A 26,832-nucleotide genomic window follows, 5' to 3' on the forward strand; every position below is an offset into this window, starting at 1 on the left:
CTATTTCTGGGTTAGCGGAGTCTGTAACCTGAAGCGTATGTAACCTGAGGTATCACTGTACTTCTTCGCACGGTGTATATTTAAATTGTGGAATCCACTCCCACAAGGAGCAGGGGTGGCCACCAACTTGGACGGCATTAAAGGATTAGACAAAAATCCTTGGAGGATCAGGCTGTATCAGTGGCTACTAACCCTCATGGATCTGTTCTATCTCCACTGTCAGAGGCCATAATGGTTCTGAATACCAGTTTCTGGAAACCTCGGGAGCGGAAAGCCCTGCTGTTCCCTGGCCGTTTTTGCAGGCTGCCCACAGACATCTGGTTGGCTGCTCTGAGGATGGGAGGCTGCACTCAATGGAGCAGGAGGCTCCTCTTCTGTGTTTACGTTCATTGTGAAGATGGTTTGGAAGCTGCCACTGGTCCTGAATAAGGCTACTAGACTGTCACAAGCATACAGTGGTACCTCAGTACAGTGGTACCTTCTGTTCTCATCCTGAAGCAAAGTTCTTAACCCGAGGTACTATTTCTGAGTTAGCGGAGTCTGTAACCTGAAGCGTATGTAACCTGAGGTACCACTGTATTGCAGTTCTGCATTCTCTTTCTTTTGGGGTCCGATTCAAAGGAAGCTGCCGTATACCAAACCTCCTAAATAATAAGGCAGCTTCCTAGAAAAAGCTTATTAACACCCCCCCCAAACCCTGAGAAAACAAGCCATGCTGAAAAGCTCCTCACTTTTACAGGGCTGCCATTCAGGACAAACTTCCCGTTTTATTTCCCCCCAGTAGATGATCTACAAGACTCCCATAAAAATACATTCTGTGCCGCCTTTGCAATGGAAACCACAAAGTACAGACAGAGGCCTTCTCTCTCCAGTTGCCCTCCAGACAGAGCTGGCCCAAGATTTTGTAGTTCTTGTTACCAATCTTCCTATGCAAATTAAAACTTCCCTGGGGTTTTTTTGGGGGGGGGAGGGGGGGTCCTTACAGCAATGTCCAAGGTCAACAGGCATGCTATCTCTCTAAGTATTTTTTTACTTCCTTCCTTTGACAAGGGTGCCTATCAATGCCTCTGGGCAGCGGAAAGAGATTACAAGGCTCTTGAAAACAAGGGATCTAAGGCTTGCCAGCTTTCAAATTGGCCCCTGGAGCCGGGCTTTTAACGCCTCTTTGATCTGAAGCAATTAGCAGGTGACTGGGCTTATCTCCTTGCCCGTATCTCTGTCCCTTTCACCAGGTGTTGGCTGGCAACCCTGCATTCCAAAGCTGCTGTCTGAGTCACAAGAGCAGGTCCACAACAACAAAGAGAGGCTTGTGTCCCCTTAAAGAGTAAGAGCCACAAATAGACTGGTTAAGTTTTTAATGTGCCAGAGGAGTCATGAGGGTGGGTGTTGCGCTGAAACAGACACAGCACCAGGCTCCTGTGTCCCCAGCCCCACCCCACCCACAGGCCCCATCTATTGACAACCCCAGGGGACAAGTATTATAAGACAAACTTCTAAGCAGTCCTATGGTTTTCCAAAGCAACTATGGTACAGTGGTACCTCAGGTTAATTTGTTCTGGAGGTCCGTTCTTAACCTGAAACTGTTCTTAACCTGAAGCATCACTTTAGCTAATGGGGCCTCCTGCTGCCGCCATGCCGCTGCTGTGAGATTTCTGTTCTCATCCTGGAGCAAAGTTCTTAACCCGAGGTACTATTTCTGGGTTAGCGGAGTCTGTAACCTGAAGCGTCTGTGACCTGAAGTGTCTGTAACCTGAGGCACCACTGTACTCTATTCCAAACTTAAATATGGAAATCGTAATGCTGGTGGTCAACAAAAGAGGTTTAAAGACTATCTCAAGGCAAATCTTTTTTAAAATGTAGTGTAAACGCCAACAATTGGGAAACATTGGCCTGGGAGCACTCCAGTTGGAGAACAGATGTCATGGGCTTTGAAGACACTCGAACTCAGGACGCAAGAGAAAGGCACGCTTGGCAAATCCACATCATGATCAACTCCCGCCAGGAAACCAATGTCCCCACTGTGGAAGGACGTATGGATCCAGAACTGGCCTCCACAGTCACTTACGGACTCACTGTTAAAACCGTGTTTATGGAAAACAATCTTACTTGGCTACGAGAAAAGAAGAAAAGAAGAAGAAATGCCCTTTTCCCAAAGGGAAGGTGCTCCCTCACTCTCCATGGAACTAGGCTAGTTCACACATTTCGCTGAATATGGGTATAAGCTCCCTCAACACAGGCGGTGTTAGAAATTTCCCATTTGTTGTGACTGGCGCAGTTCCAATTGCGACTGCATGAAGATCTCTGGGTGCAAGGTTGGCAACTGATGTCTCCATCTCCATCGTTCTGCCCGGACACCGAGGTCCAGTGCCGAGGGCCTTCTGGTGGTTACCTCACTGCGAGAAGCCAAGTTACAGGAAACCAGGCAGAGGGCCTTCTCGGTAGTGGCACCCGCCCTGTGGAATGCCCTCCCATCAGATGTCAAGGGAATAAACAACTGACTTTTAGAAGATACCTGAAGGCAGCCCTGTTTGGGGAAGCTTTTAGTGCTTGATGTTTTATTGTGTTTTTAATATTCTGTTGGGAGCCGCCCAGAGTGGCTGGGGAAACCCAGCCAGATGGGCAGGGTATAAATAAATTGTTGTTGTTGTTGTTGTTGTTATCTGGCTGGGCTCTCCAGCTTTCTTAAGCAGGTAAGCAGAGTGAATGGTTCACCTTCCTCCTCCAGTTAATCGCTACAATGACCCAGTAGGTAAGGTTCAGAGGCTGTGACTGGCCCAAGTTCACCCAGTGGGGGCTGACTGAATGGGGATTTGAACCCGGCTCTCCCAGGTCCGAGTCCGACACTCTGACTGCTACACCATACTGGCTTCCTAGAGTACTTCTGCTATGGGTCTGCTATATAAATTAAGTAGGGAAAGATATATGGGGAAAGCAAAATGTCACTTAGAAAAGGGTCTGAAATATTTTCCTTAAAGCTTGAATTTTTGTTCTGGATTATTTTATTTGATGTTTTAATGTTCTGTAAACGGCTTTGAAAGTTTTTTCTTTAAAATATAAAGCTGTGTAGGGATGAAAATATCCACCAACAACAACTGGGGGGGAAATGGCACTTAGGCATTCCACTGTAATATACGTTTAAGGTGACTAGGTTTAAGGCTGACCACAATAATTGCAAGCAAGAAGAGTTGTTTTAGTTATGGGCGATTAAATCTGCCTCCCTGACCACTCCCTCTCCAACTTCTACATCTTTTTTCTAAGAGACAAACAGTACAAACATATATTCAAAAGACTTGCCCCGAAGTTATTATTTCTGAATTATAAATCATCGTTTATAGAACTCTAAACAACCAGGTGTAATTTGAAATTCAATGCCGGAGTACAAAAGACAACAGCTCCTGCAGAGATTTTGATGCCTACAGTGCTCATTATATAACACACTTAATTGTTATATGCATTTCAAGTATTACTCCTTTTATACTTCATCATATTTCTCCGAAATGCAAAGAGGTGTTGAAGTGAGGCTAATATCGACATGAGTCAACTGAAAAGGTTAATCGGCAACCTTTCCTCCGTACGTGGCCGATGATTTAACAATTTTTTACTTTCTTGGAAAGTGGTCGATGGCAGGCTTGCAAGATCTACTTTGGAGTTTGTTTTTTTTGTTTTTACTAGAACCCCAAGATCCATCAAACAGAGGCTTGTAGTCAACGGTAGAGTAGGCCCACTGAAGTTAACAGACATGACAAACTTAGGTTTCATTAACTTCAATGGGTCTACTCTTGAGCAGAACTCACTTGGCTACAACCCATAGGGTGAGCCCTGCACAAGAACTTCCACCTGCACAATGGAGTTTCCTGCCAGTGCTTGAGAACCCCCAGAACAGCATGCAGGGGGAAGGAGATGGGGGAATCATTCCATCAGAACTGCCTATCCCGACAAAACCATCAGCCTAACACCACGTTGAATGCCTTCTGTACTCTTTCCACAAAGAGGTCCATTCCTAGTACATACCCATCCACCACCACCCACAGAGGGAATTTCACTGAGGAAAGCAAAGTTTTTTTTTAACAACTGGGGTTCAGAAACTGGTGCTGAAATAGTTAAAACTGTGCAGAAATCAACCAGGAAAGGCACCCACCCATCTTCTACCTACCCCTGATCTGTGGAACTTGCAAAGTTGAGTTCCTTCTGCCTATAGGTTAAAAAAAAAAGTAAAGGAGCGCTGGACGATTAAATCCAGTCAAAGGCGACTCTGGGCTGTGCCGCTCATCTTGCTTTCCGCCGTTTGTCCACAGACAGCTTTCCGGGTCATGTGGCCAGCAGGACTAAACGTTTACCTTCCTGCCACAGTGGTACCTATTTATCTACTCACACTGGCATGCTTTCGAACTGCTAGGTTGGCAGGAGCTGGGACAGAGCGATGGGTGCTCACCCCATCGCGGGGATTCAAATCGCTGACCTTCTGATCGGCAAGCCCAAGAGACTCAGTGGTTTAGAGCAGTGTTCCCCAACCCCTGGGCCGCGGCCCGGTGCCGGTCCGTGGATCAATCGGCACCGGGCTGCCCGAGTAACTTCAAATCATTTCACTGTGGCGGGCGGCCGAGGCACAGAGCATTGCGCCCTCTCAAGCCCGCCCATTGTGTGACAATAGCGTATGAAAATTTGCTATTGTTACACTGATGCTCCTCCTGGCCAATCAGGGAGTGGGTCCTCCTGCTTCTTGATTGGCCGAAAGGCAAAACTCACGCCATTCGCCGAGGAGGAGGCCCCACGGGAGGACTGAGGACTCGAGGTCGGAGACGCGGGGACTGAAGAGAAGCTGCCGTAAGGTAAGTGCACGGAGGGGGGAACTCAGCTCAAAACAAGCGGGCCACGGAAAAATTATCAAACATTTACTGGTCTGCGGCGATAAAAAGGTTGGGGAGCACTGGTTTAGACCACAACGCCACCCGCGTCCCTTTACAATGAATGCCATCTTGCCCTCTTCAAGCTGTGGGTTCCCACATGCACGTCGCAGGACACGCACACCCCACTTACCGCCGACAGCTGGACACAGTTGGAGCTGACGTCATACTCTATATAAGCTACCTCGACACCTTCCTCCGATTTCCCATCCTTGGTGTAGCAAAGGTCCCTGGTCCGCGTGGCAAGGCGGTCCACCTCGTCCATCGTGTAAATGCAGAGCGCAGATTCCTCGCTCAGCTTCCCGGAAGAAGCCTGCCAGGCGGAAAAGGCAACAAAAAGCACGTCTCCCCGGGCTGCGCCGCCGATGCCGCCTTCTCCGCCCGGCTGGGAGACGTAGGCGGCCTGGAGGTGGCTGTACGTCTTCCCTTTACTCCGGCAGAGCAAGGGCAGCTCCACGTAGGAGTAATAATGCGCGTCGTCCAGGCAGATGCGGGAAATGTAGGTGCGGTACTCACGCGAGTGTGACTTGAGGTCCCGCCGGTAGAACAGGAAGTAGACGCTGGAGCCGTGCGTGAACGACTTGACAAAGTGGTGGTTGTATTCCGAGAGGCGGCCCACGGCCAGCTTGGCCGTTTCCTCGTAGGAGAAGATGGAGTGTGGGTCTTGCCCAGGGTGGGTCCCGAGATTGCGAGTGGTAATGGGGGGGATGCTGCCCCCGACCCCCCGGCTGGTGTACCCCCGGCCCACAAAGAGCAGCGGCATGTTGTCTTTGGCGTATCCGATCAGCCCCACAGTGGAGATGTTGGGGTCGTTGGCTGCCACGTACTGGGTGTCCCCCGGCGTCTGGGGCTGAAAGAGGACTCGGTCGATGAAGCCGAGTCTCCTCTTCTCGCAGATGCCCTGCCACACGCTGCCGCAAACGATGAGCTCCTCCTTGGGCGAGTTGACCAGCAAGAGCTTGTTGTAGTTATCCGTCTCCTGCGCTTGGGGGCATTCCTGCCTGGTGACAGGCGGCAGGCAATCCTTGCTGTCCAAAGAGGGACCAGTAGAGACGGCTTCCTCCAGGGCCAGGCCCGACGTCAGCTGGAAGAGGAAGTTTGTAGCCCCCAGGTAGAGAGTCCCAGAGTTGGGATCCATGATCAGATGGAGGAATTTGGTGGCGTTGTGCGAAAAGGTGGCATACTGGAGTCCCGGCGGAATTACTGCACCCAGGAAACACAGAGCAGGAAGAAGGAGTGCCCCCAGAGGCATCATACTCATTCTACAAGAGAGATAAGGTTGAGGGAGAGACACAGAGAAAGTGCAGTTAATTCATCTCAAAAACACTAGCCGTTATCAACTCTTTCCCCTACTCTTCATTATAAATAAATTTCACATAGTATAAAGAGGTTATAGCACTGGAAAGGTCTCACATATATCTAAATTATATTCTGCATTCTTGTAAGCAAACAAAGACGATCAGGAAATTTCTGTATATGACTATCTGCCATCTCCTAATAAAGGTAGGCGGATTGGGGAAATGGGTGATCGTGTAATCTGTCTTGAGATCCTTAGAGGAAAGGCAGGATATGGATGTAATGAATAAAAGCTCTCATGTGGCCTTATTCAGTCAGTTTCGCCATTAAAACTAAACTCCGTGTTCCCAAAACCCATTTTTTTCAATGCTGGAGGATTATGACCATACGGTTCCAACACAATTGATGTTTTTTGCTGCAGCTATTTAAATTCCAAAAAAATATCATCATGTTCGTAATCGAACCACGTCCGCAGATATCTGAGCAACATAATCAACAGATTAAGTGGGAGAGAATAATTGTCAAACCAAATCAGTCATATTTCCCTCCACAAAAGCTAAGATCAGCTTACTTCTTCCAGTGATTCCCAACTCTTCATCTATGCATGTCCAGTATTAAACCAGGACTGAGTCTTAGAAACAAGAGCTGAAACAAATTTGTATGTTATTAACCTCGTTAGCATATCTTCTGCTGAAATTAGAGTTGGTGGGCAAATGTCACTTTCCCCGCAAAAGCTTTGTGCAAAAGAAAATCCTCAGCCTACATCAAGGAAATCCAAATTCTTCATTTAAAAAAGCTGAATAATGCAAGTTGCATGTATTTGCATAATTCTCCATTTGCTTCGGCTGGCAATGTAGAAGGGAAAAGAGCTCCTCGTATCTGAAACATTCAAATGATCTGATAATTCCCTCTCCAGTTTAAGAAATTGCATTACACATTGCCTATACCTTTTCATAAGTATGTAAAAAAGTCCTGCTGTATCAAATTAAAGGTTCATCTAATTCAGAATCCTGCTTCTCATAGCAGTCAACTGGCAGGTGCGTTACAGTAATGTGCTGGGAGGGGCAAGATAGCAGGGAGGTTGGTGTGGTGCAAACGCTCCTCTGCTGGTGCGTTTGCACTGAACTGACCTCCTTGCTCTGCCCTGCCCTCTCTGGAAAACAACAGCAACCCACCTACCAGGAAGTTAGCTCACTGGCTTCATCCAGCGAACTGCTTCTGTTTATAGGAAGCCCCCCTGTGAACACAGAGCCCCCAAGGTCTGACTGAAGCCATTCAGGACTTTCTCTGATTGTTGGGATAGCTCCGCTGGTAGAGCATGAGACTTTTAATCTCAGGGTTGTGGGTTCAAGCCTCACATTGGGCAAAAGATTCCTGCATTGAAGGAGGTTGGATTAGAAGGTGTCCAAACTTTTTTCAAAGAGGGCCAGATTTGATGAAATGAAGGGCCGTGAGGGCCGACCAAAGTTGTTAACTTTTTTTTAGGATTTAAGTTGTTGAGCTTTTTTATGATTTTACCCCCATTTTTTTAGGAATGAAGGTGTTGAGGGTTTTGGAGGATTTTACCCCAGGAAGTAAACTGCCACAGGGGCCAGATTAAACCAACCGGTCCAGATTAGGCCCCTGAAATGGACTTTGGACAAGCCTGGATTAGATCATGGGTAGGCAAACTAAGGGCTGCGTCCGGCCCAATCGCCTTCTAAATCTGGTCCACAGACAGTCCAGGAAACAATGTGTTTTTACATGAGTAGAATGTGTACGTTTATTTAAAATGCATCTCTGGGTAATTTGTGGGGCCTGCCTGGTGTTTCACATGAGTAGAATGCGTGCTTTTATTTAAAATGCATCTCTGGGTTATTTGTGGGGCATAGGAATTCGTTCATTATTTTTTTCAAAATATAGTCCGCACCCCCCCCCCCAAGGTCTGAGGGACAGTGGACCAGCCCCCTGCTGAAAAAGTGACCCCTGGATTAGATGACTGGCCTTGGGAACTTTCCTCAGCCCACACCCCTCACCGGTGCTGATTTGTGCCCCAGGTGTTCTGGTCTGGCTGGAAGAATGCATCCTTGAATTCTAATGAATGGCCCTTGTTAACCTGACTACAGGGTAGAGTGGGTGGAGGAGCAGGTGTGTAGAAAATAGCCTACTCTACAAAAGCTAAAATTTACATATGTTCCTCTGCCTAGTTTTGCCCCTGGCCCTGCCCACCTCGGCAAAGTGGCTGTCGGAAGGTTGTCCAGAAGAAAATGTGATCTGCGGACTGAAAAGGAACACACACAGACACCCCGGCTTAGCCCAATACAGTGGTACCTCAGTTTTCGTGCATCTCGGAAGCCGAAAGTTTTGGTTTCTGAACCCCAAAAACCTGGAAGTAATTGCTTCCATTTTCAAACGTGCCTTGGAATTCAAACAGCTTCCGCTGCGTGTCTTTCAATTTTTCCAACTGAACTTACAGCCAGCCCTTCACATCTTGGTTTTCAAATGTTTCAGAAGTCGAACGGTCTTCTGGAACGGATTATGTTTGAGAACCAAGGTACCACTGTATTACCTCCTCTGGTTGTAGTTCTCCAAAGTTTCATCCAGCTCTGCTACCCAATATCTATTAGAATGAAGATACTGGGGACTGAAGATGGGATCTCAGGCAGGCAAGCGGTGTGGTCTACTCTGTAATATGAGGCCGCCCCTATCCCCCGCACTGTGGAAATACATTCACAATGTTTATGATGGACATAATTATCCTCCTTCAGTACTGAGATTGAAGGAAGCTGGTTCTATGGTACTTGGAGCAGGACTTCCTTGCCCAGAACTGATCAGCTGGCAACTGGGTTGCACAATGTACACAGTGTGAACTCACCAATAGTTGTGGGCCTAGAATCATAGAATTGTAGAGAGTTGGAAGGGACCATAAGGGTCATCTAGTCACTAAACCCCCTTCTCCAGAGCAGTTTCACAAAAAAGGGTGTTGTTGTTTTTTAAGGTGTTGAATTAAAGCAGGCATAGGCAAACTCAGCCCTCCAGATGTTTTGGGACTACAACTCCTATCATCCCTGACCACTGGTCCTGTTAGCTAGGGGTGATGGGAGTTGTAGTCCCAAAATATCTGGAGGGCTGAGTGTGCCTGTGCCTGAATTAAAGGATAAATGCACGAGTGTTCGTGTTGCAACTGATGCTTTTTCAGAATTCCTCTGTAAAAACGTGAACTGCTCCAGGAAGGAAGGCTCACAGCCACCAGCCACTTAGTACTGTAGACAGCCAGCCATCAACCAATCAGCACTGCAAACAGCCAACCCTCCAGTAAAAATAAAAATAAATAAATCTGCAGAACCAGTGAAAAAACGGGAGGGCACCAGATTCATCTCATCAGAAAAATAAACTGCATGGCAACAGCTGTTTACAGATGCATCTACTATGTACATACCTCAAGGGTGCTGAAAGGGTGTTTACAACCTGGAAGCGGATTCCATAGGGCTAGAGAAGAATTATCTCTTATAATCAGGGTCTTATGTTACGTGTCAAAGGATCATCTCTAAGCAAGGTGCAGCAGCAGAGCCAAGAAGTGCAAATACAATGGAAGAAGCAGTTGTAACAACGAGCAGAAGGCGATTCTCAGAAAGGAGGGAAGTTTGTGGGTGCAACTCTGCAAAATCAAAAAAATCAGAGCCCAGCAGACAACAGCGCTAGGCCGGTGGAGGGGTGCAAAACCACCCGGGTCTTATTGACAAAACCACAGATCCTCCCAGTTCTTAATCCGTTGTTATGGAGACTGCCCATGGAGGCGTGAAAGGTCAAAGTTGCCTTGGTGGTGAGAGCAGAGCCCCAGGCGATACTTTCCCCAGTGAAATCCCAACGCTGGGAGTGCTTTTTGCACCACCACACTCCAATTCCCTGGCAGGACAAGTGTTATCCAAGTGTGACTGGCCACGACTTTCAGGGCCTGCTGGAGGGAAGGAACAGGCTGTCCTCTGGGCCAAAGTCTCCCTTTGTTGCTGCTGCAGTTTTGCTTGACCTTGTGGAGGGGGAGAAAAGTTAAAGCTTCCAATTCGGAAGCTTTTCAACGCAGTTTCTTGACAGTGGTTGAAAATGGGGCGGGGGAAATTATTGACAGGGATGTTACTACTCAAGTCTTTTGAGATCTCTGCCAATATCACTTCGAAATCAGTGTCGCTTTTGTTTTGATTTAATTCCCCAGCGAAGGGACGAGAATCTTAAGCATCCTAAAAATCATTCCGGGGCAGCTGTTTTGCACCTTCTCCATGTCCCCTGTATCAGATCAGACGAAGAAGCAAAATGTATAAATTGCAGTATGTCATGGACGCTTTAGCTGAGATTCCTGCATTGCAGAGGGTTGAATTAAATGACCCTTGGTATCCCTTCCTATTCTATATTGTGAAATAGCAGTAAGTGACCTGTTAGGCTGCCATTTCTGCCGTCCAAAAACTGCCACAGCTATGGCAAAAGCAACAAGAGCTGCTGGAGCTCTATTTGGTGGAAGAGTTGATCTGCAGTTTGAGCAGAAGCCCAAAGGGCTGTCCTTCAGACAAAGTTTTCTCAAAGTCTCCCTGCTGTCACAGAAACAGTTCCACCGTCCTTTTGATCCTGGCCAGTTGGAAGACAGGATCCTGCACACCGTATGACGTTAGTTCAGTCTGATAATGCCATTCACAGATTCTTAAAAGAGTGTTTAGGAATTCTATGCCAAACGGGCCAAAACTCTGGAAGATGGGTCTGGAGAGCAGATCGTCTTTCTCTGGGATGTAAAGCCTGTTGCATGTTATCCCCGTGGTACCTTTCTGCCCATGTCTCTCAGATTTCCTTGAGGGTTGACGGTCCCCTGTCCAGCGTTTGCTCTACCTGGAACACAGGGGTCCGTACACATACAGGCGCCCGTGTGCGTAACCTTCGTGCCAGGGCAATTGAGCACAATGGCTCTTGTGATTCTAACAGCCAGCATTTTGTTAAGCTCCAAAGTCCAGCTCTCCATGCTTATTTTAGGTAAGTAAGCAAGACGGCCGGGACACTCGCGCTCACTGATGCTCCTTTGGCACGCTGCCCTCGAAGCTCACATACGCCGATTCACATCACACCAGCTCTGGCTGCTGTTTAGGTGGCACAGACAGAGGGGCTTTTGTTCCTGGGGAATAATGGGCACTCAGAATTCCCTCCCTCCTCCCCCCCCCCCCCCAAAGCCGCTGGAGACACTTGCTTCTCTTGCATTCCCAAGCAACTCTGCATTGGGCTGCGGAGATCATCCCTTCCCACTCTCCTCTCCCTTTTTCAGGCTTCTAAGGGATGGGAAAGAGAGAGAGATCGAGGTGCATTTAGTACAACTAGGTCTTTTGTGGGGCTTGGGGCAAGGGTTACGGACCCCCTAACACACCTGCCCTCCAAGTCACTACAGGGCAGGGAATAAATGATGTCCGCACAAACACACAAATAAACTATCAGAAGTTTTTCTGCGGACCTAGAAGAGAGTGATTAAAATTGGGCGCATGTAAGAGGCATTAATAGGGTTAACTTAAGAATGTTAAGCCCTGCTGGATCAAGCCCATGTGGAGTCCCACAGCATCTTGCTTCCCACAGCAGCAGCCAATCAGACGCCCCTGGGAAGCCCTCCGGAAAGGCTATTGGCCACAATGGCTATGTTCTGCCTCCAAGGTCAGAGCTTATAAATTCCAGGCAGAGTCTTCATGCACCCAGGTCCTGCTTGCGGGTTTCACACAGGTCAGCCTTTGAAAGAACAGGGTGCTGGACTAGATGGGCCACTGGCCTGATTCTTAAGTCCTTAGGGGAAGCCTGAAGCACAGCATGGTGGCATCTCTCCTCTCTTTCTGCTGTTCCTCATCAACCAAATTCAGAGGTACACTGAATATGGCAGTTTCATGTAGCTGCTGTGACTAAAAAGCTGTTGGATAGACCCACCCTCATTCAGAAGTGTATGGAAGCCATACTGAATTCCTGACCATCTGCTACAATGGTTATAGCCGTCAATGAAGGCTTAGAAGTATCGCAACACGACCTGAAAGCCAAGGCTGCCAAAAAAATCTTGCTGTAACACCTGAAGCCTGGTTCTGGTCATTTGACGCCATTTTTTAATGTGACTGGGATCAGTTAATGCCCCCCCCCCCATTTCAGTCTCTTAACATCCATACATGTTCACGGATGTTAATCTCAAATGGATGTGATCCAGGCGAGACTCAACAACATCTAGAGCAAAAGCAGACACCGCTGACTCAATTTCCTTCCTTCTTAGGACAAACTACGCTCTAAACCAGGTGTGGGGAGCCTGGTGTGATAATTGCAATAATCCAATCTGGATGTTAGCAGAGCATGGAGTACTGTGCATGTCTCATGTCTGAAGAGTAGCCTGTATGCATTGATCTTATCACTTATAGGCCCCCATTTGTTCAGAGACAAGAGAACAATTATCCAGACTGCATGTGTGCCCCTGTTGGAGCATAGGATACGGTGAGTGTCTGGTAGGCGCATGGGCAGAAGCACTAGGAGGAGGCAGTGACAGAAAGGCTAGTGCAATCCCAGCTCTGCTTCATACATGGGAACTTACATACCTGCAGAAGACTAGAGCGGCCTTTGAATGGTGCAAGACAGCCGTTCAACACCTTGAGATGGGGCCAGGAGTCCTTTTGGCACAGTGGGTCAGATTCTTATCTCCTGCTCACTGGTCAACTTTGACCTAAGGTGTCTGACAGGTGAGTGGGACCCCACCTACCTGTCAAAATAAACCTGCATGGAGGCGTCTGCTTTGCCAATACCTTTCTTGCAGGGAACATGCTGGCGTCGGCAAAGAATTTAAGGTGACGTGGGAGATTTTCCCAGCACAGGATGCTGAGCCAAGGGGGGCAAAATAAGGAGGAAATCGATAATTGAGAAGATCCATTTGGGGTCGCTCAATTCTGGCGCAATATTACGGAAGATTACCAAAATCTGCCCCTGATGGCGTAGCATCATCCAGCTGGATTGAATGCTCCGCTCATTACCTGTTGAGCAGGTGTGGTTACATCCTGCTGCTTTGGAAGGCACACCAGTGCAGAACTGAACCCCACCTGTCAATCACACCAGCTGATTGACAGGGTGGGCATAGTTTGGGGGAATAGCCTTGTGGACCACATGGGACTCCCTGGAGGGCCAAGAGTGGCCACCCACCCACCTTTCCCTGACTCCCCACCCTGCCTTCAAATGTCATATAGACTGGGATTATAATCCGAGGATTAACAATCCTGGGGTAACAAATCCGGTTCTGCCTCCAGACAGAGGCAGTAATGTTTCTGAACACCAGTTGCTGGAAACCACAAGAGCTCTTGCACCCAGGTCCTGCTTTGGGGCCTCTACTGAGAGCCAGTGTGGTGGAGTGGTTAAGAGCAGTAGTCACATAATCTGGGAAACCGGGTTTGTGTCTCCGCTCCTCCACATGCAGCTGCTGGGTGACCTTGGGTCAGTCACACTTCTTTGAAGTCTCTCAGCCCCACTCACCTCACAGAGTGTTTGTTGTGGGGGAGGAAGGGAAAGGAGATTGTTAGCCGCTTTGAGACTCCTTAAAGGGAGTGAAAGGTGGGATATCAAATCCAAACTCTTCTTCTTCTTCTTCTTCTACTGGGCACCTAGTTGGCCACAGTGAGAATAGGGTGTTCCGGGCAACTGGCCTGATCCAGCTGCCTCTTCCAATGTTAAGTTGACTGTACAAACGGAAGGGGAAATTACACGTTACATGAAATGCTTAAAATGGAACCCTGTTGTTGTTTTAATGAAAAGCAGTCACTCCCCGTGCCAGGATTCCAGCTGCATAATTGCCCTTTTAAAACACACACATCTGGAACCTGGGTAGAGGAACAGATTGGGGGTGATTTTTACTTTTAAGATGGCTACCAGGCGCTCTTCCCAGCCCCTCCCCAGCAACACACAGAGCACTCCTTCGCTCAAAATAGCAACCTCTGGAGACTACTTTTCATTTGAGAGAAATACCTGCCTGGGTTTTGTTATGTACATTTGTGCATAAAGTGCAGAAACTAAAATTAAAGTGTGTGTGTGTGTGTGTGTGTGTGTGTGTGTGTGTGTGTACACAGTGGTACCTCGGGTTACATACGCTTCAGGTTACAGACTCCATTAACCCAGAAATAGTGCTTCAGGTTAAGAAATAGTGCTTCAGGAGGCCCCATTAGCTAAAGTGGTGCTTCAGGTTAAGAACAGTTTCAGGTTAAGAACGGACCTCCGGAATGAATTAAGTACTTAACCTGAGGTACCATTGTATACACACACCCACACACACACCCACACACACACCCACCCACACACACACACACACACCAGCTCTGGACAAATGTTTGACATCTGTCCCTGAGGTTTTGAAGGTAATTTACAATCTAATCATTCAGTTTAGATTCATCTTCAAAAGTTTTGGTAACAAATGTTAAAGGCAGTAATGGCAAGCACAGCTTCCCCAACCCATCTTTTTTTTTTACACTCTTGTTTTTCTCAAACCCTTGACTCCACCAGCACCCATAAACGTGGATCACAATATTACAATAGGGTTAATTATTAGCAATTATTTCAAAGTAGCATTAAACAAGCCCAGGGACATGGGGAGTGGGAGCAGCGTGCCATACCTTTAAAAAAAGCAATCGCCTTTTATAATTTCGCAGCAGTTAGGGATGCCCCTGAAGGCTGAAAAGAACCAGTTTGCAAATGTTTACACAACCGACAGAAGACAAAAGGGAAATAAAAGCTACCACCAGCGTTTGGCAGAATGGAAGAAGATCCTGAAATGTTTTGCTTTGGCAGAGGGCAAAACAGAACAAAATCGAAGGAATGACATGTGGTACAAATGGTTGCCAAGAAGGAAATACAAGATGAGAAGACAAACAGACAAAGACCAGGAAGGAAAATGGAGAAAAGAGGATTGGGGAGGGGGGGGACATACAGCCCCAAAGGTCACAAACGCCAGCGCTCATTCCCACAGGAAGCTGGATTTTTTTCCACGAGCTCTGCAGAATCTATCACAGCAAAAGACACTGGACAAAAAGACAATAGCTGCGCTTAAAGTGAATGAGACCATCTGATGGGTCTAAAAAACCGTGGATCATGTGGAAATACCGTATTTTTTGCTCTGTAAGACTCACCTTTTCCCTCCTAAAAAGTAAGGGGAAATGTGTGTGCGTCTTATGGAGCGAATGCAGGCTGCGCAGCTATCCCAGAAGCCAGAACAGCAAGAGGGATCGCTGCTTTCGCTGCGCAGTGATCCCTCTTGTTGTTCTGGCTTCTGAGATTCAGAATATTTTTTTCTTGTTTTCCTCCTCCAAAAACTAGGTGCGCCTTGTGATCTGGTGCGTCTTACAGAGCGAAAAATACGGTACTTTTTCTAGACCAGACCACTTGATACTTCAGGTGAGGGCGATATGATTTCTGTGCTATGTTCAGAAAACTAGATCTTAGAAGGAGGTTCCTGGCTTTCACCACAATAGACAAGTTTTGTGTGTGGCTCAAGTATTATTATTATTTATCTTTACAGGAAAGCATTGCAGCATTTAACTCTCCCATCCACCTGTCATCTGAGATGGTATATAGTCCAGGAACGTGTTACCATGTGCTTTGCTATTTAAAAGGCCTTTAGGTCATCTTTAAGGGGAAATCCCTCCAATAAAACTCCCTTGTTATGTGACACTTACAATGCAGTCCTACATGCAAGAAGGCCCACTGTTCAATGGGATTTACTCCCAAGTAAGTGCATACAGTATAGGACTGCAGCTTTAGTGGGTTTAGTGCAACTGCATGGCAGGTGAGCAGAACATTTGCTGCCTAATTCAAATGATAATGCAACGTAAGAAATAAAAATCAATAAAATACAATTGGAAGTTAATATGAACATTTAATGCAACGTTATGTGCTATCTCCTCTCTTCAGCCACAAATCCACAGACCAGCTGCAGACCGCCTGAATGAAGTTCATGGACTCCTGTTGATCCGGAAACCAGAGTCTGGGTACCCCATGGTACAATCCTTAGTATTTGGATGGAAAACCCATGAAAGGCACATTGTCATCAGTTTTCTGTACATGGGAACTTCTGTATCAGGCATAGGCAAACTCAGCCCTCCAGATGTTTTGGGACTACAACTCCCATCATCCCTGACCACTGGTCCTGTTAGCTAGGGATGATGGGAGTTGTAGTCCCAAAACATCTGTAGGGCCAAGTTTGCCTATATCTATACTATATTTTGGTGAACTCTTTTGCTTCATTCATAGACAGTTGCTTCTCCCGCTTGCGGCTTATTATCTGCACAGCTGGACTGGTCTGGTATTGGGCAAGAACTCAACACCGCAGCTCCTATGACAAACTAAGCCGGGCACGTTGATACGCCTAGACGACACCTTCCCACGCCTGCCTTTGGGTGATGTAGCGCCATGTTGTTAACGCTCCACTGCTTACAAGAAGCATCAAGTTCAATTTACAGCCGAGGAGATTAAGATCAGGTATCAGGAAGTACCATAAGAATGCAGGGGGAAGTAGTGGGGAGGCATTTAGCTTGCATTCTCCAGGCACGTCCCACAGATTATTAGGAGCACAATGACAAGCATAAGGGTTTTAAAAACTAAGCTTGGGGATCTGGGTGGCTTAAAACCACTGATCTTCAGTTGGCAGGTCGGGCTGGCCCTCGACTGGGTCACGATCTGCTCCAAGATGGGTTGCAACAGCAGCACTCGCACCGTACCCTCCAACATTTCTCTGATGAAAACAGGGACATCCTATTCCATAATAACAATTGTGTTATTTATATCCTGCCCCAGCCACTCTGGACAGCTTTCATCTCATATATATATATATATATATATATATATATATATATATAAATATATAGTTAATAAAACATTAAAACACTTCCCTATACAGGGCCGCCTTTGAATGTCTTCTAAAGGTTGCATAGTTACTTATCTCTTAGGCTCGGGGGCCACATAACTCCATACCCATAACTCCATACCCTCCAACATTTATCTAATGAAAATAAGGATGTCCTAAGGAAAAGCGGGACATTCAGGGATCAAATCAGAAACTGGGACTGACCCTAAAAAATAGGGACAGTTTGAGGGTCTGCTCTCCTCCCCTGTGATTCCCAGCACCCGGTATTGAGACATTCTCTTTCATGCTTTGCATTTTTGCAGAGTGCAAAAATTTCCAACTGCTCCTAAGTGTGGACTGTCTATGAGGCTTCTCTCACGCACTAGAAATTAACATCCGAGGTTGCCTTGTGGCAAGTCAGCCTATAGGCCTGCCAAGCTCTGCAGAGACTACTGGCACCGCTCTTCTTCTACCTGGAAATGCCAACTGTTGAATTCGATCATTTACCTTCGCTAGATTCAACGTGCTGCCGTCTGCCTTATTGCAGGGCAGATTTGAAGGTAATGAGTCTGCCCCTGCGGCTTGATGGGAGGAAGAAACCGTCTCTCATGCCTTGTTACGCTGCCGTTTTTACGGGGATATACGCTCAGTATTTATTACCCCTCCTATGCAAAAATCTCCAAATGAATCCGAACTTCAGTGTCTAAAATCCCTGGTAGAGGACAAGGATCCTGAGATCATGTTAAAGGTAAAGGTAAAGGGACCCCTCACCATTAGGTCCAGTCATGACAGACTCTGGGGTTGCGGAGCTCATCTCGCTTTATTGGCTGAGGGAGCTGGCGTACAGCTTCCGGGTCATGTGGCCAGCATGACTAAGCCGCTTCTGGCGAACCAGAGCAGCGCACGGAAACGCTATTTACCTTCCCGCCAGAGTGGTACCTATTTATCTACTTGCACTTTGACATGCTTTTGAACTGCTAGGTTGACAGGAGCAGGGACCGAGCAACGGGAGCTCACCCCGTCGCAGGGATTCGAACTGCCGACCTTCTGATCGGGAAGTCCTAGGCTCTGTGGTTTAACCCACAGCGCCACCCGCGTCCCTTGAGATCATGTTAAGGGTACTGTGCAATTGCCATAAAACTTAGGGAACAAGCTGTGCTATCATAATGATTACGGTATTAAATGGTAATTTTAGGTTATATGCTAGTGACTAAGTTTTAGGGACGCGGGTGGCGCTGTGGGTAAAACCTCAGCGCCTAGGACTTGCCGATCGCACGGTCGGAGGTTCGAATCCCCGCGGCGGGATGAGCTCCAGTCTTTCGGTCCCAGCTCCTGCCCACCTAGCAGTTCAAAAGCACCCCTAAATGCAAGTAGATAAATAGGTACCGCTTTATAGCGGGAAGGTAAACGGCGTTTCCGTGTGCTACTCTAGTGCCGGTTCGCCGGAGCAGCTTTATCACGCTGGCCACGGGACCCGGAAGTGTCTGCGGACAGCGCTGGCTCCTGGCCTCTAGAGTGAGATGAGCGCACAACCCTAGAGTCTGTCAAGACTGGCCGGTATGGGCAGGGGTACCTTTACCTTTAAGTTTTAATTTATATTTTTTAAACTGTTGCTATATCTGTATTGTCCCTGTTATACCTAATTGCAAATTCAAATGCATCCCTATCATGTTTTTTATGACTTCCAACTGTTGAATCGGGAGGTTCTGCTTGCAAAACACACAGTCTACCTTGTCCCAGTCAGCCTTCTACTGGCATCCCTAGCTTGCCCTCTCCCTACAATGTCTCCCCATGAGCCTCAAGCCCAGGAAGTCAACTTCCTCTCCACCCCCAGTCTACTAGGCTCTTTTCTATGGGGGCCAGGAAGCAGCATCCCATCGCCCTGCATGGCTGTGTAAAAAGTGGCCGTCTCTAAGGCTGCCATTGTGCTTGTGCAACAGAATTTCCCTCTCCTCTTCCCTCCAGCAGCATCACACAGAGGTTTGGGGACCAAAGCCAGAACAACAAGAGGGACCACCACCCCCCGGAGCAGAATTTGGGGTTGCACAGGGAGAAGAAGTGGCACTCCCGCTGCACAAGCGCAACATCGCTCATGCAGCTATAAACCCTAGTAAACAAAGCAAAGAAATAAATTGTGTCATTTGAACAGATCAGAAAATCCAGCTTTTCCTGGCAAACCTTTTAAGCACACCGAGTTGCACATCCTTGGCTAGGACCTCCCTGCTTCCCTCTGCCCCAACTGCTTCTGAAAAATAGGATATACGCGCGACATTCCTTCCTTCCTGCTTTCTGTAGCAGCAAAAAAAACAACAACACAAAAAACCCTGCCTGCTCTGCACTGATGCTCTGCGTAACATCCTAGCACTGCTTTGAGTAATCCCAGCATCATAATCCTTAGCAGAAGGGAGAAGGATAATTTGCATATGCATCTGCAGGTTTTGTTGGAATTGGCTAAAATACGGTATACTAGTACAGCCATGGCACGTCGCTCCCGAGCCTCTCCTCTCCTACCTACTCACAGAGATCCCCTTTTTAGAAAAACACAAATCAGGGTTTCCAGTAGTTTCTTGATTCTCCATCAGGAAGGTGTCACAGTGCTGTATATATTGTTTAATATACCTCCCCAAGGAAATTTCCCACTCCTCGCTGTTGAAATAACACTCCCAGGTCCAGCGTATTTAATCTGGAGCGCAGCAGAAGGCAATACAGGATTAATTGCTTCTGCAAGAGAAGCCTCTGTCTCCTGTTCCATGGGAACTGCAAAAGAAACCTGTGACTTTTTAGGAGTTTTTTGGGTTTTTTAATGAAATGCACGTTGATTGGTACTGAACCGCCCTCCTCTGCTGTGAGTATGGCCTTTGAGCTCCTCCAAAGGCAAAAAGTAAGCGAGATCGCACATCTTTGAATTCTCCACCCACCCAGTGGCAAATTTTAATCTCATATCGGCACTCAAGAGATTGATTTCAATCCTCTTTTATTATCCACCTCAATAACAATTCCTCGCTCCCTCCTGGATGCGTCAAGTGATGGAGGATAATGCCTTCTGCTTCCAGGCTAGATTTCGCATTATTAGTTAATAATCCCAATGGAGTTTTGTAAACAAAAGCCGGGGTTGCCCAGCCACTAATAAATGCTGCTTTCTCTAGTGTGCAGCCAACAAACCTGTTTCAGGAGAACCGCTAAACAGATATTTTTTTTAAGGATTTATAAAACTGTCTCCATTCCTGAGGCTGAAAGTGTTGGAGAGGTTGTGGGTGTGTTTTATCCAGTGCTTCCACAGAGCATGGAATAGCCAAAGGAGACTGAGCCATTCCTAGCCATGGCATGACTTCAGGGCCGGCTCTAACGTTAGGCAGGGTGAGGCGACTGCCGATTTTCATTTGGCTGCTGGCTTTTCAACTACCTGCTCTTACTTGTTGTTTTATGATTGTTCTGCATTTCTGCATCTTGCCGTACTGTGCATGTTTACATTAAATAACTAACAGGGACTGCAAATAAAACATTGTCAGGGGCGGAAGACGCACCGCTCTCTTCGCACACTCCCATCCATCTGACGGGCCCCAGCTGCTGCTTGCTCTGCTCCTAATGCCCAAATGTGCAGCTATCTATTTAAATGGCAGATTTCACCCACTTGGAAAACAACTCGTGAGATGAGTAACTATTTCCCATTTATAATCCTGAAGAGTATTAATAGCAGGCAAATAAAGTGCTTCCTGCCAGTTTGGTGCCTACCCATTATACGTCTGAGAGATGTCGGAGCAGCGCATACCTTTTTAATGCTCAGCGGAGCAAATATTTATTATAATCGCTAATTATAGAAAAGGCAGAAGCAAGCAACAGAGGTATGGCACTGCAGATGCTCCAGTTTGGTTTTAACTAGGAGATAATAAAAGAATCACATAGAGGAATATTGCAGGGGCGGCTTTATTTTTATAAAAAGACACTTTTTGGATTTGTATGTCATTTGGATACCATGATCCCCCATACGGGTTTTTAAAATATTTGCAGGGATTTTTAAGCATCTTAATAACCAGTCCTGAGAAAGACCTCTGTGTGGTTAAATAACCCGATTATACACAACGAAAATTACCTGGAGGGGAGAAAAGCTTTTTTACTGCGTTGATACTTGCTCTGCTATGTATATGTACATGTTTTTACAGGAACTTGGAATCAATTGTGTTGGTTTCACCGGGTGAAACAGACGGCTGCTCCAAGCCAAGTGATGTGCTGAGGGGTGTGGGAGCTATGATAATCCAAGGCGATCCATCGCTCGCCTACATGAAGGAAGCCGAAATTCTGCAGCCAGGCCCATAATTCTATCACAAACTATGAGCTATATATCATTTATCACGAGTGCCATTGATTGTCGGTAAGAGCAATTTGACAATGGAACCAAATCACCTAGCAGGATGGTGGGCACACCCTTACTGGAGGGTCTCTCAAGCAGATGCTGGACAGACCCCTCTTGGAGATGATCTGGCTTTCCTGTGTCAAGACAGCCAACAACGATGTGCAACTTCATACCAAGAGGCCAAATATGGGTCCTCAGGGCCTCTCTGTCTAGCCCTCTTGACCACCTACCCTACCCACAAAGCCCCCTCACTAGTCCTGCTCCACAGCCTCCTCCAGTTTTTTTGCCTCCTGAGAAGGTGCAGCAGAAAAGGGCCTACGGTTGGTATCCATCTCCCATCCAGAAACAGTCCTGCTACCACTGCCTGTCTCCTAGGTCCTGATTTACCTGCACCATGCATCACCAACGTGATTGTGAAACCATCTATAGTGGCATGCTAAATTAGGAGCAGGCCGGGGCTATGGGCCTCTGGGGCTGTTCTCCAGCTCAGCGGCTTGAGGTGCGGCACTGCAGGAAATACTCTGTGGAGTAGGCAAAGGCTGAAGGACCAGATTCCTGGAAGACACACCAGGCCTAGCCGATCCAGAAGCTGCTGACATGGCACAGCCCTTCTGTTCCTTTATGCTCCTCTAATAGGATTGAGACAATACTGTGGACAGTAGCTCACGAGACTATGGCCACATACACAACACAATTTAAAGCACTATCATAGCTTCCCCCAAAGAATCATGGGAGCTGTAGTTTGTCATGGGTGCTGAGAGTTGTCCAGACTTCTATTCCCCTCACAAAGCAACTGTTCCCAGGATGGTTTAACCATCAGTCCCTCTTCCCAGGAAACTGTCACTTCTTTCGGCTCCCTCAACAAACTACAGCCCCCAGCATTCTCTGGAGGAAGTCATGACTCTTTTAAAGTCTTGGCCTCAAGTGGTGAAGTCCCTGTGGTTCGAGCTCTGGAGATTCCTCCATTCCAGCTTGACAATGGGATGGGTAAGGGGAAGCTGGGAACTGGGAAGGCGAGTCCTTAACTGTGACCCAAACATGCATGTCATGGGGAAAGAAGCATAGCTCAGTGGCAGTGCCACATGCTCTTGTGTTCAGAAGATCCCTGGTTCAATCCAGTTAAAATAGCCTGGGAAGGTAATGGGAAGGACCTCTGCCTGACATGATGTAGATCTGTTGCCAGTCAGAGTAGACAATACTGGCCTGGATGGACAAAGGTGAAAGATGTCTGGTGTAAGGAATTATCCTAGGAAAAAAAGGAATTCTTTTTTCTCCCCAATCTGTCCAGTTTCTCCAATTGCTCAGGTATGGCACTCAAGCTACCACCTGCTTGGTGGTCTCTGAAACAGCCGGTGCTCCTGTATCCCACCCCCCACTCTCGGGATAAGCACTGAAAATAAACAAAACACAGCAGGATTGGGCTCCATGATGTGGGCGACTAGTTCATAGCGAAGCAGCTTCAAGTAAGCTGCTCCCGAGATGTGTGTGTAATTTAGCTATTGTTTAAACAGCTTTCATAACAGACAAAGCTTTAAATTATTTCCCCCCCCCCACCTCCCCCCCACACACACCTCAGGCTACTCAGAAGCAGCCAAGTTTTTACAAGATACTTTCCAAAAAGAAAAACAGCCAAGCCCCGTTCAGTGGCTAAATATAGAGAAGAGTCTATTTTTTCATTAAGAGTGCGATTCATGACCCAGCGACGCTTAAAGCCCAAACTACGCCAACAGCAGGTCTCAAGGTAGAGAGCTGCTGCTGAACTGTACCTACCAGATGGTGGGGGGGGGAGAGATCACATGACAGAGGAAGCCCCTATATTTAAGAAGCAAAATAGCCAGGCCAAGGAAAAAACTATGGTCGGGTGAAGGATTTTAACACAGACTTCCCCACAACAAGCTGTTCTTTCTGTTTAGTCAGTATACAGTAGTACCTTGGATCCCGAACGCCTTGCGAGTCTAATGTTTTGTTTCCCAAACACCGCAAACCCGGAAGTGAATGTTCCATTTTGGGAACTTTTTTGGAACCTGAATGTCCAACATGGCTTCCTATTGGCTGCAGGACCATCCTGCAGACAATCAGAAGCCGCGCATTGGTTTCCGAACATTTTGGAAGTCGGACGGACTTCTGGAACGGATTCTGTTCGACTTCCGAGGTACGACTGTATACCAAATCAATCACTGTGCTCTGTAGGAGAGGGCCTCCTGAAAACACCATCTTATCAGGTGGTCCATGGGATCCTCACCTCAGTTAAATACTAGGCAAGCTCCACCTTTGTTGTCTGAAAATTTTCCTCTTTCTACCAGCCTTTTAAAAAGCAGAAATCTTTCACAGTCAGCATCTGTTCTGGAATTGCTTTTAGACATTTTATCGCTTGTGTGTTTGCCACACCAGACACATTTGGGAGAAAGGTTGTATATAAATTAAATAAACAACAAACAAACCATGCTTAAGATCTGAAACAGTGATGTCCAGAAAGCTGCACAATCTGCTGCTTTTGTTTAGTCTAAGAAGATGATGATGGGGTCAGCATTTAGAATCATGGTCATCTAGTCCAACCCCCTGAAATGCAGAAATCTCAGCTAAAGCATCCAGGACAGATTTATCGAGTGAGAAGGAACTGAGGCCAGGTGGGTGATGGAACAGTGTCCACTGAAGTACAAAAACTGAGGCCTTGGACGGCTGCTGCAAATTGATGAGTTGGCCAGGGATTCCCAAATTATTCCCACTATGAATGTTGGGGCAGATTATGCACCATGACAGATGTTGAAGCATGCCTTGAAAAATTAAGCTACTACACTGGCCACGCTCACTGCCCCTCAAGAGTGGGCAGGCCACATGCAATGCTAATCCCTCTTTTCCCCGCCACACTCAGTCACTCACTGCCAGTATATGACCAGTTGCATCATCCTGAGGAACACCTTGCGATTCCCGAATACAGCCTGCAGTTGGTGTAGTGGTTAAGAGCGGTGGACTTGTAATCTGGTGAACCGGGTTCGCTTCCCCGCTCCTCCACATGCAGCTGCTGGGTGACCTTGGGCCAGTCACACTTCTCTGAAGTCTCTCAGCCCCACTCACCTCACAGAGTGTTTGTTGCGGGGGAGGAAGGGAAAGGAGATTGCTAGCCGTTTGAGACTCCTTAGGGTAGTGATAAAGCGGCATATCAAATCCAAACTCTTCTTCTACAGTTGACAAGGGTGAGAGAAGTCCCCAAGCATCATCACTGCTCAGAATCTAGCCAGGCTAGCATATGAGCCAGTTTAGTGTAACAGTTAAGAGACCAGGGTATAAAATCCCCACTCAGCCATGAAGCTCACTGGGTAAATTTAGGCCAACCTCACCCACCGCCCCCACCCAACACTTAGCCTAAGCTACCTCAAAGGGTTGTTGGGAGGATAGAAAGAGGTGGGGAGAACCACATACATCAGTGATGGCCAAACTTGGCCCTCCAGCTGTTTTGGGACTACAATGTGCAATCTGCAAACGCCATCTTGGTAGTCAAGATAACCCCCAATTAATGGGCAGTTATTGCAGCAGTGAGCTCATATATATTTATAGTCACTTGCTTTGATATTAAGCTAATTGGCTTTCTTTGATGTTGTCCTTATCTGTGGGCTTGGGGTGCTGGGCTCTGAGCCCAGAAAGAGGAGCTGTCTGTAAGATTTGGGTCAGCCATAGGCAAACTCTGGTCCTCCAGATGTTTGGGACTACGACTCCCATCATCCCTGACCACCGGTCCTGTTAGCTAGGGATGATGGGAGTTTTAGTCTCAGAACAGCTGGAGGGCCAAGTTTGGCCATCACTGACATATGTCATCTTGTGTGCCTTAGGATATAAAGGCAACATAAATAAAACCCCAAAGTCTGGGGAAATGGGAACGGATGGAAGGAGGGTTTGTTGGTTTGTTCCTGTTTTTGTTTTTATTATGTATTTTGTGTTTCTTTTATTTCATTTTTTTATTTTGTGAACCACCTTGAGATCTACAGATGAAGGGTAGTACACAAATTTTAACAATAATAGGCCTATCCTTCATTTACCTTTTGTCCTGGGAGCCAACTGAGAACAATGCGAATGTCTATTTGAGTGGCATGTGTCACAGACAAACGGCGCCACTGATACAGTTGGGAAACTTTGGACAGCAGAGGCCTAGATGAGCCAACAGCCTGACTTAGGATAAGGCAGCTAATAACCTTTCCCGTATTCTCTTTCTGGTCTGTAGAAACACACCACCAATCAGTACTTTTTGTCAGGCATTTCTATATGTTTCTCCACAGCCCTCCATCACAAGGGAGAGAAATGGATGTATATCAAGAGTCTGAAGACCTAGGTGCCAATGGTGACAGGGCAGGATTCGCGGTGCCCATCTCAGTGGCAGCCGCTCAAGACCTCTGGATCCTCAGCTATAACGAGCACACAATAACAGCCATAATGAAACCACAGAAAGCTCCCGGCCAGACAGTGCTGTTATGCGAGAGGGATATAAATTGACAGGAAAACGACAGTGATCAATTGTCTAGTGACATACTGGGAGGAGGCTCTGGCTGGAGCTGGCAGCCGTCCAGTAGTATTCAACATTTTAATTAGATATTTGAAGGGCTGTGTGGTAAATACACTAGCTGGATTCATGAATGGCTTGAAACTGAGGAGGGAGATGGTAAAGACTGTGGACAGGGATCATAAAATAAAAAATAAAAGAAGGCCTGACCTCAATAACATGGAGAAGCAGGCTGAATTTCTGGCCTGGTGCCACACAAAAGCTTATACTCAGCAGGCTTCAGAGAAGCCTTTCTAGTGCATTAAAAAAAACCCAACTTTTAATGGATTTGAATTCTACCAGTCTTAAAGGATTTAGGCTAGAAAGCACAGAGCATCTGCTTGTCTCTGGGGCAAATCCCCTGCCAACGTACAAAGTTCAGCTTCAAGCGGGGGGAAACAATATTTCGGGCGGTGCGGGTAGGAGAAATTGGAGAAGTGGAACTTAATTGAACCCGTGGCCATGTACCTTTTTCTTGGCCAATCCCTGCAGTCCACCTGCTGGTGCTTGGACTGGAAACTTTTATGCAAGGAAGGAAATCAGAGAGGGGAAGGAAGGCTGGCATTATGAGCCAAGGCTGTACAGTATAAAAATCAAAGGCCTACATCTCAGGCCCAGGAATTGTCAAGCAAAAGGTTGCATTGGAGAACAGGTGGCATATAATATCAATCACATATAATAAACACACACCTTTCTCTCATCCTCCAAGGAACTCGGAGCAGCATACATACTTAATCGCCCTCCTTTATCCCCAAAGCACAGCCTGTGTTCAGACACTAAAGGTAAAGGGACCCCTGACCATTAGGTCCAGTCGCAGACGACTCTGGGGTTGCGGCACTCATCTCGCTTTACGTACAGCTTCCGGGTCATGTGGCCAGTATGACTAAGCCGCTTCTGGCGAACCAGA

The 26,832-nt window shown here is 47.1% G+C and overlaps 1 protein-coding gene across 1 annotated transcript in view; it reads right to left on the reverse strand.

Annotated features, from left to right (window-relative positions):
- The window catches only part of PLXNB1 (plexin B1), a 152,642-nt gene that overhangs the window by 80,362 nt on the left and 45,448 nt on the right, over positions 1-26,832 (reverse strand). The window contains exon 4 of the mRNA XM_083722203.1: positions 5,038-6,166. Within this exon, the coding sequence (XP_083578329.1) occupies positions 5,038-6,165 (1,128 nt within the window). The 5' untranslated portion in view covers position 6,166. The remainder of the gene's footprint in view (positions 1-5,037; positions 6,167-26,832) is intronic.

Source organism: Podarcis gaigeae, assembly GCF_964106915.1.
Source record: "Podarcis gaigeae genome assembly, chromosome: 2".
NCBI lineage: Eukaryota > Metazoa > Chordata > Lepidosauria > Squamata > Lacertidae > Podarcis > Podarcis gaigeae.